This window comes from Vicia villosa, unplaced genomic scaffold (genome assembly GCF_029867415.1).
Source record: "Vicia villosa cultivar HV-30 ecotype Madison, WI unplaced genomic scaffold, Vvil1.0 ctg.002018F_1_1, whole genome shotgun sequence".
Classification (NCBI taxonomy): Eukaryota; Viridiplantae; Streptophyta; class Magnoliopsida; order Fabales; family Fabaceae; genus Vicia; species Vicia villosa.
The window spans coordinates 228,899-243,212 of record NW_026705813.1 but is presented as its reverse complement, the minus strand read 5'-3'; the positions used below and the strand labels follow the sequence as shown (position 1 = coordinate 243,212).

Sequence of the window (14,314 nt, the reverse complement as noted above, 5' to 3'; positions counted from 1 at the left end):
TGAATTTCTTAGACACACCCAATGAATTTTCGGACATATATGATACAGAGGGTAAATATTGCATTTAACTATTAAGTTTTGTTTGGTTGAATCAAATTTGTTAAATCATGTATGTAGGAACGTGATCCGCTAAAGATCATTAATCATGTACGGAAGATCACTTGCCTGGTAGCTCCCCCTGAGCCATGGTTTCAAGAGCTCTTACTGCTTTCAGGGTTGAAAGATTTGACCCTTTGTGGATATATTGCGGTTAATCGTAGATTGATTAACGCTTTTGTTGAGAGATGGCATCATGAGACATCACCGCTCCATCTACCACGTGGTGAGATGACGATTACACTGGACGATGTCGCGTGCCTGATGCATCTTCCGATAAGATGGAGGTTTTTAGACCATGAGAGGTGCGGCAAATAGGAGGCACTGAACTTGTTGGTAGAGTACTTAAGAGTTACTCCAGAGAGTGATGTGGAGGAGATGGGCTACACTCGTGGTGCTCATGTCAGATTAAGCTATTTGCAGAAGGTGTTCACAAAAGAGCTACTGCGTGCATAGTAGGTTGATAGTGATCCCGAGGAGGTAGCCCAGCACAGAGTGTGTGCTATGAGAGCATACATGTTGTATCTGGTTGGCACTGCCATTTTTGTGGACACAAGTGCGACTTACATTGAAGTCATGTATCTACGGTACTTTGACGACTTTAAGAGGATCCAAAAGTGAAACTGGGGGCCGCTTGTTTGGTGTACTTGTACCATAAGATGTCTGAAGGCTATAAGTGAAAGACAAAGTAGATGACCGGAAGCATCACACTCCTAACGGTAATATTTCTTGGTCTTATATTGAATGTGTGTCATTTTGTAAATTATTTTGATGTCATTATTAACAAATGATTTTTTTCAGACCTGGATCATACAACACTTCCCTCGCATATTCGATTGGTCACTTGATCCTATATATATATATATATATATATATATCATGCTTTTATAGGGTTGTATTCATTTTGTAATTTCCAACATTTAGAACAATGAAAATTATTTTCTCCAACTATCTGCATAAATTTCGGAAATACATTTATGGTTCCCTCCCGTAAATGCATCTTTGGGTCTAACTGAAGTTTAACAAATAAAAGGTGCGTCACGGAAATACACTGTCCGGGAACGCATGGGAAAAAATTGGGTTTTCATAGGGTTCTTTTCAATGATAAAGGGTGGCATGAGAAATTCCCTTTTTATTTTGCGGTGAAAAAAGAATTGATTTTGAAAAGATTGATTTTGTAGAATTGATTTCAGTTAAAATAGAGTTTAATATAAAGTGATTTATGTTTGAATATATTCACTTAAAAAAATATTTAAATATTTTTACCAAAATTGTTTTTTGCTTGTGTAAATAACGAAAAAAAGATTATGAATTTTTTTTAAGTTGTTTAATTTAAGGATAAAAAAGAAAAATTGATCAAAAAAGGAGAATTGATTTTTAGAAGCTTGGAAGTATAGCTTCATAAAAAAATCATTTATGAACAATAAAAATCACAGTGACCACAAACTATTTGAAAATACTATTGGAATTGATTTTTAAGGACCATAATTGATTTTGAGGGTTTCTACGTGGTAACCAAACTTAAACACTAGAATTTTTTCTACAATATTTTATTTTACTTCTATATATAATAATATATATATATATATATATATATATATATATATATATATATATATATATTATATATATTATATATATTATTATATATATATTATTATATATATTATATATATTATTATATATATATTATTATATATATTAAAACAAACTCCCAATATATTTGTTAGATACAACCATTTTATCACATCATTCATATTTTTATGTGGCATCTTCTAAAATTTAACTTCATTTTTTCGAAGTCAAAATTACAAAGAGCCTCTATTTGAGGGCACGGATTTGAATTCTCAAAAATACAAAAAATATATTAACCTAATAACTACTTATATGTTTACCTAAAACTTATAAAGCTATATTTTTATTTATCTTATAATTATTTTTAATTATAAAATTAAAAAATACAAAAACATATTAACCTAATAACTAGATGCATATTCTTGTAAGATTAAAATGTCTAATACCTTACTGATCTTTGTAGAAATGCCATTTCAAAATTAAAGATTTAAATTTATAATTAGGCCAAACACACTAAATTAAAATGTCTAATACTTTATCTATTTTATGATTAGGCTAATTTCTTAGCCAAAACTTCTAACATGTTCTTCTAAACATGTATTTCTAACATGTACTTTTAATTGAGCCATATGCATACTTATAGAGGATAGTATAATTTTATGTTTAATTATTCATATATTATATAATTGTTAAAATAAATTTATAATTTGACACATAAATATAAATTGTCTCTTATAATTTTATTATTGTCTAAATGACAATATTATATGAAATTGTTTTTTGAAATATTGTATTGTGTACTTATAAACAAATGTATGCAATTGCACGTGATTATATGTAGGTGACTATGTTATCATGATAATGCTGTAATTTTTATTTTATTATCAATATTTTGTACATAAAAAGATACAGAAGTAACGTAAATTAAATTTTATCTTCTAGTTTTATCTTTATCCACATCAATAAATTAAAATAAAAGCAAAAATAAATATGTAACAAATTTATTTCAAATAAAAATAATAGTATTTATAAATAAATAATATTTTATTTTTTTGTTGATATGTAAATTAAAATAATTATCATAGAAAGAATATGATAAAATATACATATAATATTTGTTGATTTCTCTAAAGAATTAAAAAAATATAATGCTCTTTAAAATTTAGTAACACAATGCAATTTGATTTGATTTTGTTCGGTTTGCAAAGTTCAAACTGCAAATCAAACTAAATTGCGCGATTTTGTTAAAAAATGGTTCAAATACATCTGAATCAAATGTTATTTTTTTCAATTTCTGATTTAGTTTGATTTAATTCGATTAGTGGTGATAGGGAGTTTAATAGACTAATTTATTATTAGTTTAATTAGTATTTTGATGTATTAGATGATATAATGTTTTCTAGAATATTCTAATAGCTTTTGGGCTTTTAATAGCTTTTGGGCTTTTAGTTATTTATCCATTAGGAGCATTATATATGTAGTGTCTTTGACACATTTTAGAATATCAATGAAATCAAAAAGTCTTTATTTCCTTTATTTTATTTAGTCACTTTTATTGTTCTTCCCCTTTCCTAGTTTAAACCCTAGTTTAGAACCTTGATAGGAAGCAGCTTTCTATCAATTGGTGCTTTCATTCTTGAACACCAAAACCTCCTATGACATATTCATTTCCTCCATCTTTCACTACTCATTTTTATCCATATCATCCCAACATCACCAATGTTACTCCTTCATTTTCATCCTATTCCACAGATATTTATATTGTAACTCCATCTCAAAATTTATCCTATAATCATGGATACACACCACATCTACATCATACATATGACTATTACACACCATTCTACCAACAAAATATCTCAACTCCTTTTATTCCTCCCTACCAACCCACACCAGAGCTATCAGATTTAACATCTCATCATTCTAACATTTTTCAAAAAGACCACCACAAATATCACCATCAACAAGCAACAACTTCCATTTCACCTTATATACATCCATCCTACACCATTTCCCAACAAACTCACCTGTCCACAGATTCAGTTCAAGAACTTTTTCAAGAATGTCTTCAGAAATTATCTCTAGCAGAAGAAAAATATAAGGATCAAAAGAGAGCTATTGATGAGAAATATCAAGCTTCTATTCTTTCCATCAAGCAAAGATCTCAAAAAAAGTCTCAAGAAATTTGTGATGCACAAAAATTTAGAGAAAAATATTCTGCTAAAAGAACTACAACAAATTAGCCAGAAAAAGAAGAAATCAAAAAAATTTCAGATCCATAAAACCCACATCCGGCGACAATTCCGGTAACAATTCCGGCAACTATTCCGACGACAAATCCAACAATTGTTCTTTTGAAAAATCCGGTAACATTTCGGCCATCATCTCTAGTGTCATCTCCTCCAAAAAAAACAACAAGATCTAAAACCACAGTACACAGTTTTATCTTCATCTCCGGTTTTGTTATCACTGTTTAAAAATTCCTTTTTGCACTCATCTGAAAAAGCAGCGGATTTGTTATCTCCATTGCCGAAACTACCGAAACCACCTCCATTTATGAAATGGTACCATTATTTTTGTTTTTATTTAGTATTACTAAAAATAAAGGGAGAAGAAGCAGGAAAGCGAGGAAGAAAGAGAGAAGGTAGCCTTAAAATCTGTGTCCAACTCTTTTTTTACCACAGTGTGTTGTACCCACGATTCCCTCCTCAAAACTCCACCCAATATCTGACAAAAATTATCTCTTAGCCACTTTATATTCTTTCCAACCAATTCTCTCACCACACTATCTCAAATTGGCCCCACCACTTCAATACCACCACCTCCCATGTGCTATGCTTTTGTTTTCAATATTCATAATGAAAACGTAGCATAACTTTTAAATTAAAAAAATTCAGTCCAAATTCTTCACTCATTATATTATCTTGGCTCATTAATTGGACTATTAAGTTAAATTTTATTTCAATCATATTTTTAGAACCTTGAGGACAAGGTTCAAGTGGACCCGGCGGCAATGATAGGGAGTTTAATAGAATAATTTATTATTAGTTTAATTAGTATTTTGATGTATTAGATGATATAATGTTTTCTAGAATATTCTAATAGCTTTTGGGCTTTTAATAGCTTTTGCGCTTTTAGTTATTTATCCATTAGGAGCATTATATATGTAGTGTCTTTGACACATTTTAGAGCATCAAATAAAAAGAAATGAAGTTTATTTTTAATAGTTTAGTTTTATCTTTCTCTTAGTTTTACAGCTTTTATAGTTTTATTAGGTTTAGGGTTCTAGCTTCCTAACAAGTGGTTTTCTATTGGTTCGATTTTGAAACCTCTACTTTTATAGTATAGTAATTAAATCACCGTTTTAATCAATATTAGTTTATATTATTTTCTAATTATATGTTAAGGGAGATGTGATTAGGAGGATTATAGTTTTTTTTGGAAGCAAATTAATTTGAAAGTTAGAGGTAGAAATGGTCATTTAATGTCTTGAAATTGGATTAAGGGTTTTGTGATGTAGATTGATGTATGTGTCTCTCATAAGTCATAGTTGAACATCTAATTTGATATCATTTTAATCATAATCTAATGTTACTATGATATTGTACTGGAAGAGACAACTCATAAAGGGTCGTAGGATGATTCAGACAGGCGTGATCTGACCTATCACTCTAAGGTTATGGGTCACCCAACCTAAAGTTGTATCCATCAAAAGACAACTGCATTAATATGTGTTAGGCTAAATTCTCTTTAAAGAGTCGGTGTTTGCCACTTCCCCAAGGAAGAAATTGTTTCTTTATACTAATCATGAGAACATGTGTTTATATTTCTACGCTTTAGTCAATCAGTTGAGATGGAATCGATTTTGCACCCAGCAGTTTGGCTCACGAGCTAGACATATAAATATCTCAACTCTTTGGGTTGAAAGGATATTCACTGTCCACTATGGGTAAAGCTCAAATTCTTCGAGCTAACATTGAAACTCGAACATGTAGGTTGTGGACAAATAAAGAAAAAGCTAAAGTACAATATACAAAAACTATGTAAAGCACACAAACTTAGACATCAATCTCCGAACGAATTGGCAATGCATAAATAAAGACACCAAATCTCAAACATGTAAGCGGTGTACAAACAAAGTCATCAGATCTCTAGAAAATCTCTTAATACACCCTATAAACCTGAAAAAACACCCTATGCAATTCCCCAAAAGCCCCTTAATTTTCATAGATGTATCTCCAGATGTACCTTTTTATGTTTAACGTTATTTTGTTCCAGAGATACATTTCCGTAAGGTATTCATAGATGTATCTCTGTATTTTATGCAGACAAAAAACACATATTATTTTATGAATGATTCTCATATCAAATAGTTAGAAGGTATTCTAAGATTAGACTATAATAAGGATATGAATAAAACGACAAATATAAAGTTATAAGTCAAGATTACACTAATCCAATCCAAAAGTTACGCCGAATTCGATAAATAAAATACAGCACAAAATGTATCAAGAGTACAAATACAATAATCTACTGCATATGAAGGACTATGATTCAGCCTCTCCCTCGTCTCCCCACGTTCTTATGCGGCCCCCTGTATTGCAGAGTCTCCCGAGTCTTAACTATCATGGAATCTACAACGCCCATCGGCTTAGAGCCATCCAAAAAGAATCCCCGTCAATACTCGGCTTCCGAATATGCATGATACGACGACACCTAGGTAAGACATCATGAGCATAATCTGCCCTAACCTGCTCCTCCCCCTAGTATCTCCTAATGAGCTGGCCTAGGTGAATCTCGTAGAGCATCATGTACCATATAAGTATGTGACACCTGGAAGAACCACCAGATGTAACCGTCAATATAGCTCTAGTCGTTCTTAGCTATGGTACTTTGTGCCTCATTAGGTACCAGATGATTAACATGATCATCAAACATAACATACAAATCCTTGCGTTTCACAGTGGGAGGAGCAGACACAGAAATATATATGGGAATGGATTGCATGTAGTCAAATTGACGCATGACGCACTCAGGAAGATAAGGAGCTGTCAAACGTGACCCGTAAGCCAACCATCCAGAGTATAAGACAATCTCATCAAAGTTGATCATCTCACGGTGATCGACGTACATACAAAAGTGTATATCCTCAAAGATCAAGCGATCAATAAACACTTTGAACGACTCTCTCACCTGGTTCCCTTTAAACGGGGCGAATGCTGAAGCACCCGACTTATCCTTAGTATAAGTCGGCTCAAGTGACTAATCAGAGATGCGTGGGAAATGTTGTAGGATCCAAGCCTGAAAATAAGAAACATAACTTAGTAACGGAATTGTAATAATTAAAAAAATGGCACACAAGCAATAAAAGCAGGAAATATTATCGTCAAAAGTGTGATACTTCCTGTGACATACTTCGTGTTCTACATACAACCTTCAAATAACTTAGAGTACAAGTAGACCAAATAAGCGACCCCCCAGTTGTACTCATGGATCTCCTCAAAGTACCACAGGTACATGATATCCGCATAAGTGGCATTGTTGTCCATAGAAAACCAGTGTCAACCAAATACAACAGGTATGCTCTCATAGCATACCCTTTATGCTTTCGTACCTGCTCGTTATCACTGAAAGCTTGTCGTGATCTCGCTATCTCATCAGTAAACATATTTTGCAAATAGCTAAACCTAGCATTAGCCCCACAGGTGAAGTAAAGCTCCTTAGTGGCACTCTTAAGTTTAACTCCTAGATATTTTACCATTAAATCTAGTGCATCGTATTTGGTAATCTTTCCATAATCTAAAAATCTCCCTCTAACTAGAAGATGCAGTAAGTACGCGACACCGTCCAATGTGATAGACATCTTACCATGTGCCAGATGAAATGATGACGTCTCTGCGTGTCATTTCTTTACAAAAGCATTAATCATACCATGGTTAACTGTAGTATAACCAGTCTTGCTTAAATATCACAACCCTGATAGTTGCAAAACTTCTTGAAACCACAGCTCATTAGGGTCTTCCAAGCGAGTAATCTTCTACATAAGGTTGATGATTTTTAGCAGATCACGTTCCTGCATACATGGTTTAATAAGAATGATTCAAACAAACAAAAGTTAATAATAAAACAAACACATGTTTAAATAAATAATTCCTACTAAATTTTACCTCCCTGTCCTATATATGTTTGGCGACATGGTATGGGTAAAGAGAGAACATTGATAAGTCTGACGAGTCTCCTCCAAAACCCTAAGGTGCCACAGGTGCAGCCTCATCTGCTTGAACCTGGGATGCCTCAGGTGCCGCTAGAGACTGGGATGCCTATGATGCCTCAGGTACCGCTTGGGACTGTGATGCCTCAGGTGTCGCCAGTGTCGCCTGGGATTGGAGTGCCTCCAGTGTCGCCTGGGCTTGTGATGCCTCTCTTGCCTCAGGCACCTGAATAGGTGAACTCATGTGTCTACGTGAAGATGAAGGCGGGGAGGGATCAACGAGGGACAAAGAGGAAGGCGGAGAGACATGAGCCCTGGAACCTGACGCTGCCTACGCATCAACATGTCTAGAGGTAGAAGGAGCTTGGGATGGTTGATTATTTTCCCTCCAAATGGAAGCATGTTGTGCAACCCCTTCGTGTCTCAATTTGGATGGTCTTTCAGCCGTAATTCCTGTAAATAAACAAGACAAGCGTTACACAATGATTTCATTACAAAAAAAATACAAAACTTTCCTAACAAACTATTTAAGGAGATGCATCTCCGATTTCTGAGTAAATGTTAAAAAAATTCGGAGATGCATCTCCGGAAGTTACTGCTACTCCAAACACCGTCAATAGCGGAATGCAGACCCATAAAATATAAAAAATAATTCATTGATCGTAAAACTACCTAACTAAATCATTCCTCGGTAGTTGTAAGCTATCAACCACTAAAAATCTTTCGATTTCATAAACTAAAACTCAACTTCTACACAATTTTACGTAAACTCAATAAACTTTAAAAAAAACTTACAATTTGTCTACGTAAGGTTTGATGCGTATACGTAGGGTTTACGTGGTTGTATCTCCAGTAAATTCTTTACACTGATTCAGGGTCTTGTTCAACAAATTATTGAATTTTGATGCGTCCGAAGATGTATCTCTGAAACTTAAAGACATTAATGTATTTTCACACAGTGCGCTAGAAAATTATAGAGTGCATTAAGAGTAACCCCAATGAGAATTTTTTCTCAAGTTTTCCACCTTGACAAAAAGCTCTTCCATTTTGTGACCTATTGAAGTTTGCCACAGTGCTCAACCGTTGCATCACAAAACAATGTTGCACCAACATAATAAAATGATCAAAATTAAAGTTGTGGGCCATTTAGTATTAAAATAAAATTGTAGGTGAATAAAATATTAATAAATAAAGTAAAATTGTGGGACCTAATATGGATTCTTCATAATTACACTATTAGAGTTAAAATTTGTTGAATTACTTCAAGATGATGTGGCTTAATGAATCCCACAAAGAATCCAAAAATAGTTTGCACCATTGTAGATTAGAAATTGTCAATCTCTAATACATAGGTGGTGCAAGAATAAACCATGGCGGGCCCCTATATTAGCTAGCCGTTCCATATTGGAGGACGACATGTCATTAATACTTGTTAAATTGCAAAATTATGTCTAAATATGTTGAGTGGAATTTTACCATAGAAGAAACAATACTTGAGGCAAGAAAAGAGGTCATGCTTGAAGTTTTTTCAACTCTTTATTATTCGATTGTTAGATGAGACAAGGCTACAATAAGCTAAACTCTATGTCTTCAATCTAGTCAAATGGACTAGACTCCCACATGACACATTAGAGAATTTACATAACCAATTTATTTTGAACTCAATGGTATAGTATTTTGTAGCACATACTAAACCCATATTAGTCTCAATGACACATTAGAGAATTTACAATGACACATTAGAGAATTTACATTGACACCAAAAATAGGTATGGTTTATAGCTGGGGCGATAATTACCATCTAAAAAACTTACGTACAAATAAGAGGTCTCGAGTTCAAATTCAGATAACCGTAAAAAAAAAAAAAAAATTTCAATCAAACAATCTCAGCATTATAACATTTAGAACACAGTTTTTTAAAATCTTTTTTATGATACAAATAAAATCTGTAAGTGTAGTTTTGATCCTATCACAAAAATAGGTATCAGCCAAAGTATTATTTACACAAAAATAAACAAATCTGCTAAGGTGAAATTACTTTTTTTAATCCTGCATTATGAATACAGCAAAAAGTATAAACAACACCATAGCACTACTATAGTGCTTCATGTGAGCCTGAAACCCTAATATCAACAACTGATAATCTCCTCATAACTGTCGTCATCCCTTTTGGTCAAAACTCAATTACAAATTTGAGTACACAATTGCTGGATCTGCGAACTAGTTGGATCTGTCATGAGGTATGTACCGGATTTACCATTGCTCGAGCATGTTACATTCAGCTGGTTGCCAAGCTGGTTTGACTGCATTTTATGGTAATTAAGCACTTATAACATCAATATTTATCATATAAGTGCTTATGTATAAGCTATTATTTTTCAAAAGAGGATACTTTCATGTAAAATGCTTACCAAACAATATGCTGCTTCGGTATGACAGCTCCATTTTGAAGTAGGAACACATGACAGATAATGGCACCAGGAGCAGTGATCATTTGCATCAACACCTCGGAGCAGTGCAACCAGTCCAACAGAAAGCCTGTGATATTTAGACAAATTAACAGACAGAAGTTGCAATCTACTCATGCAGAGAACTGAATTTCAAGCGTTAGATCAAGATTTTTCATTCTCGAGTCTTGACCCTTACATATACTTAAGCTAGAGCAACTTGATATCGAAAAAATGATACCTCGGAGTTCAGATCTTACCCAACAATTAAAATGATCAAGGAGAGGACCCATAATACGCACTGATATTTCTTGAATTTAGGCTTAGCACGTGTTGGGGAATAGTCTACACGAGCGTATCGTTGGTTTACCCATCCAAACTGAGGACGTATCAGAAACACAAACCCGAGAAGAAATCCTGTAAGGAAGCCTCCAATATGAGCAAAGTTGTCCACATGCGGGAGAATCCCGATTGCGAGGTTGACAACAATGATGATTACAAGTGTGAAAAATGCTGCAAACTGAAGAGCATGAAAACAAAGTTTTGATTATCAGTAGTTTTCATTTAAGTGTACAATCATAGTACAGATTAAGAAACTTTAATATGCACCTTATTATCATACATAGACCAATTAGTGATGAGCTCGGATAGCATTCCTCCTAGTAATCCGAAGAGCGCACCAGAAGCACCGACGGAAATGTTCGCCTGAAGGAAAAGAGCAGAAAGCAAACTGCCTCCAAATCCAGATATGACAAATAGCAGTCCAATAAGCACTGTAGCAAATTTATGTGTGTAAGAAAATCATAGATATCCAATGAGAAACCTAAAGGAAATGTCAAATTGAAAGGTTGGCACTTAACGGACCCATGATAATAGCAGGAGCCAGAATTGCTCATTTCGCAAATAAGGAACAAAAATAAAAGGTCAAATTTATAGACTAAGACAAAAATTCGTTATACTAATAAGGACTAAAAGCTTACTTAGAATAAAAAAAAAAAAATTTAATAATCCTACTAAAGAGTAATGCAGAATATGTCACACATACCAAATCCAAATTCTTGCTCGAGCCGAATTCCAATGAAGAGAATACCCAACATATTTGCTAGTAGATGGAAAACTCCACCATGTAGCCACATACAAGTGACGAGACGCCAACCCTGGTGCATGTGAATCACTTTGTTCACATCAAGAGCTCCCATCTTCTGTAGCCTAAGAAACATAACCAATCGTCAGGAGTTTAATCACAATAATCAATTCAAAATTCAAAATTTCTATCAGATATTAAAATCCATTCATAACAAAAATTTCCTATGTTTTTCATCCACATATACACCTCCACTTATAATCCTTGAAAAAATAATCTCACGGCTCTTAATCCTTAAAATATAGGAAAGTTAGCTCCCGTCACTAGTTGTTTTGGTTTAGTCTCCATAATATTGGTCTATTCCAGAATTGACCCTTAATTTTCGGTTGTTCAACATTGTTTTACTTTTTATCTCAATAATGTTGACCTTTACTCCAACTAGTCCTTCTACTATTTTAGTTAATAGAATAAGAAATATTGTGAAACTAATATTGTAGTCCTTCTATTACATATTGTAAAACTATTGTTGTCAATCATGGATCACAAGAAATAGCGGTTTGTTAAAATTCCGCTACGCTATAGTGCTATATGCCGCTATAGCCTTTATCTAGCAACACTTTGCACTAAATAGCGTATATCACAGAACTAAAAGGTTACCTCTACCATCTCCGTTTCTCAATATCATGCCCTAAAACGATACACTGTCTCCATTTTACTGAGGTTCATGGTCAAACTTGAACCCAAATGATTTGAACAGGGCTCGGTGGGTCTTTCTAGCCCCTGCAAATGGGAATTAAAACCTATTCTGGACTGGACCGAGACCCAACTCTTGAATGCAGCCCAACCACGGAGCCACATATGTGTTAACCTGATCAGCAGTCGCCCATAATCTATGCTGCGCCTAAAGGTCCTCAAAGGATGAGACGGTTACCACATTTCCAGGCATAAGTATTGAACCAAACTACTATACGACTGGACATAGAGACCCAACCCTTGAGTGCATCCCAATCGAGGAGCCACATACGTGTTAATCCGATCAACAGTCGCACGCAATCTATGCTGCTCCTAAAGATTCTCAACGCACTAGATTATTACCACATTTCCAGGCATAAGTATTCAACCAAACTACTATATGACTGGACCTAGAGACCCAACCCTTGAGTACAGCTCAATCAAGGAGCCACATACATGTTAACCTCATCAACAGTCCCACGCAACCTATGCTGCGCCCCAACCCTTGAGTGCAGCTCAATCGAGGAGCCACATACGTGTTAACCTGATCAACAATCACCCGCAATCTACACCACACCTAAATATTCTCAACACCCGAGACAATTACCACATTTCCAAGGCATAAGCATCCAACCAAACTCCTATACAACAGCTCAAAACCATAGTGAGCAATCAAACAATAGTCTACCATACTTACATAGACTAACCCCTCTCTTATTTTTTTATCACTAGACTAGCCGTAGTAATAACCACTAGAAACTCACACACAACCGCGGGTATCAGAGTTTGAACCCTGAACCCTGGTGACAACGTTCAACCTAATATTGCAAGTTTAGAATAACCCCTTTTACTATACCCAAACCCAATTCACTATTAATCTTAACAAACAAAAAAAAAAAAGTAAATTTTCATGAATTCCAATATGATAACATCACAAAAACAAAACAAAAAAAGAAAAAGCAAAGATAAGAAGAAAAAAAACTAACGTCAACGAAGAAGGACCCAGTAGCGGATTTTCTTTAAGAGGCTGAAACGAGAACCTCCGGAGGAACCTCGCGATACAAGAAACCGAATTACTCGGACAATCATTAACATACATAGTGACAACAAAAACGACGACGTTAGCAACAACAAAGAACGGTATCAACCAAGGAAACCACTTCTTATAATGCTTAACTTCCCTAACACCATTGTAGTGTTGGTTTTGAACTGGTATCGAAATTGGGTGAACCACGTTGTTGTTGGTGTTGTTCGTTGAAAGGATCTGTAATGGAGGTGCCATTGAGAAGAGGGGGTGTAGAGGAAGAGGAAAGTGTGGGTTTTTTCTTGTGGGTTGAAATTGGTTTGTTGAAAAATAGAAAATTGGGAGAGGGAGTCAGAGGAAGAAGAAGAGGATGAAGGAGTCAAAAGAAGTTTGGTTTTTTAGATTACCAACTTTACTTGCACCGTTGGGACACTCATTTTTTTATTTTACAATTTTTTAACCCTATTTCTTTATTATTTTTTATTATTTGATTAGTTTTTTTTAATAAATTATTTTTTTTAGAAAATTCCGTATACATGGATATTTGTTTAAATTTGGTTTAAGTTCGATAGGAAAAACTCGTTTTGATTTGATCGAGTGTAGTGTCGAGTTTTTTCCGATTTCAAAAGATGGATATGAGACGGATAATGGAAATATTAGTATGTTTTTGAATTTGTGTCATTTGATAATTTGATAATTTAGAATATTAATTATTGGTGTAATACAAGTCTAATTTTATAATTCATTATTTAAAATAGGCTTAAATAGTCTTTTTGTTTATGTAAATTGGTGAGATTTTGATTTTTTGAATAAAGTTTTTAGATATTATTTATTTAATTTTCGTCCCTAAAGTTAAACTTAGCACGAAATCTATCGGAAAAATCTTTGAATTTTTATGCAAATTTTTAATTTAATGAAGAAAACTAAATAGATATTAACATGAACTTTTTTAAAAAGAAAAATACGATGCCTTTGATATATTTATTATATAAATTTAAAATTTTGTAAATTTTTTATTTATTATTTTTAATATTTGTTAAATTTGGACATAAATTATGGATTTGAGAAACGAGGAGTTTCAGTTAAAATAAATATTTCCAATGAGTGTATAGTATGGGGTGGAGACACTCAAAACTATTTAACAA

The 14,314-nt window shown here is 33.8% G+C and overlaps 1 protein-coding gene across 1 annotated transcript; it reads right to left on the bottom strand.

The window, feature by feature from the left end:
- Positions 1-9,906: 9,906 nt before the first annotated feature.
- LOC131637514 (RHOMBOID-like protein 1) lies at positions 9,907-13,585 on the bottom strand. Its single transcript, XM_058908105.1, has 6 exons — positions 13,132-13,585; positions 11,375-11,538; positions 10,939-11,102; positions 10,590-10,849; positions 10,294-10,420; positions 9,907-10,185 (listed from the first exon to the last, which is right to left on the bottom strand). Exons 1-6 carry the CDS (start codon positions 13,425-13,427, stop codon positions 10,063-10,065), a joined length of 1,134 nt encoding a protein of 377 aa, XP_058764088.1. The 5' UTR covers positions 13,428-13,585; the 3' UTR covers positions 9,907-10,062.
- Between the last annotated feature and the right edge of the window lie 729 nt (positions 13,586-14,314).

What these genes read in the sequence shown, in the direction of transcription:
- LOC131637514 (XM_058908105.1), bottom strand. Translation starts at nt 13,427, where the DNA reads ATGGCACCTCCATTACAGATCCTTTCAACGAACAACACCAACAACAAC. An exon ending in TTGATCATTTTAATTGTTGG is followed by an intron (nt 10,421 to 10,589) that starts GTAAGATCTGAA and finishes TAAATATCACAG; the next exon opens with GCTTTCTGTTGGACTGGTTG. An exon ending in CCGAAGCAGCATATTGTTTG is followed by an intron (nt 10,186 to 10,293) that starts GTAAGCATTTTA and finishes CATAAAATGCAG; the next exon opens with TCAAACCAGCTTGGCAACCA.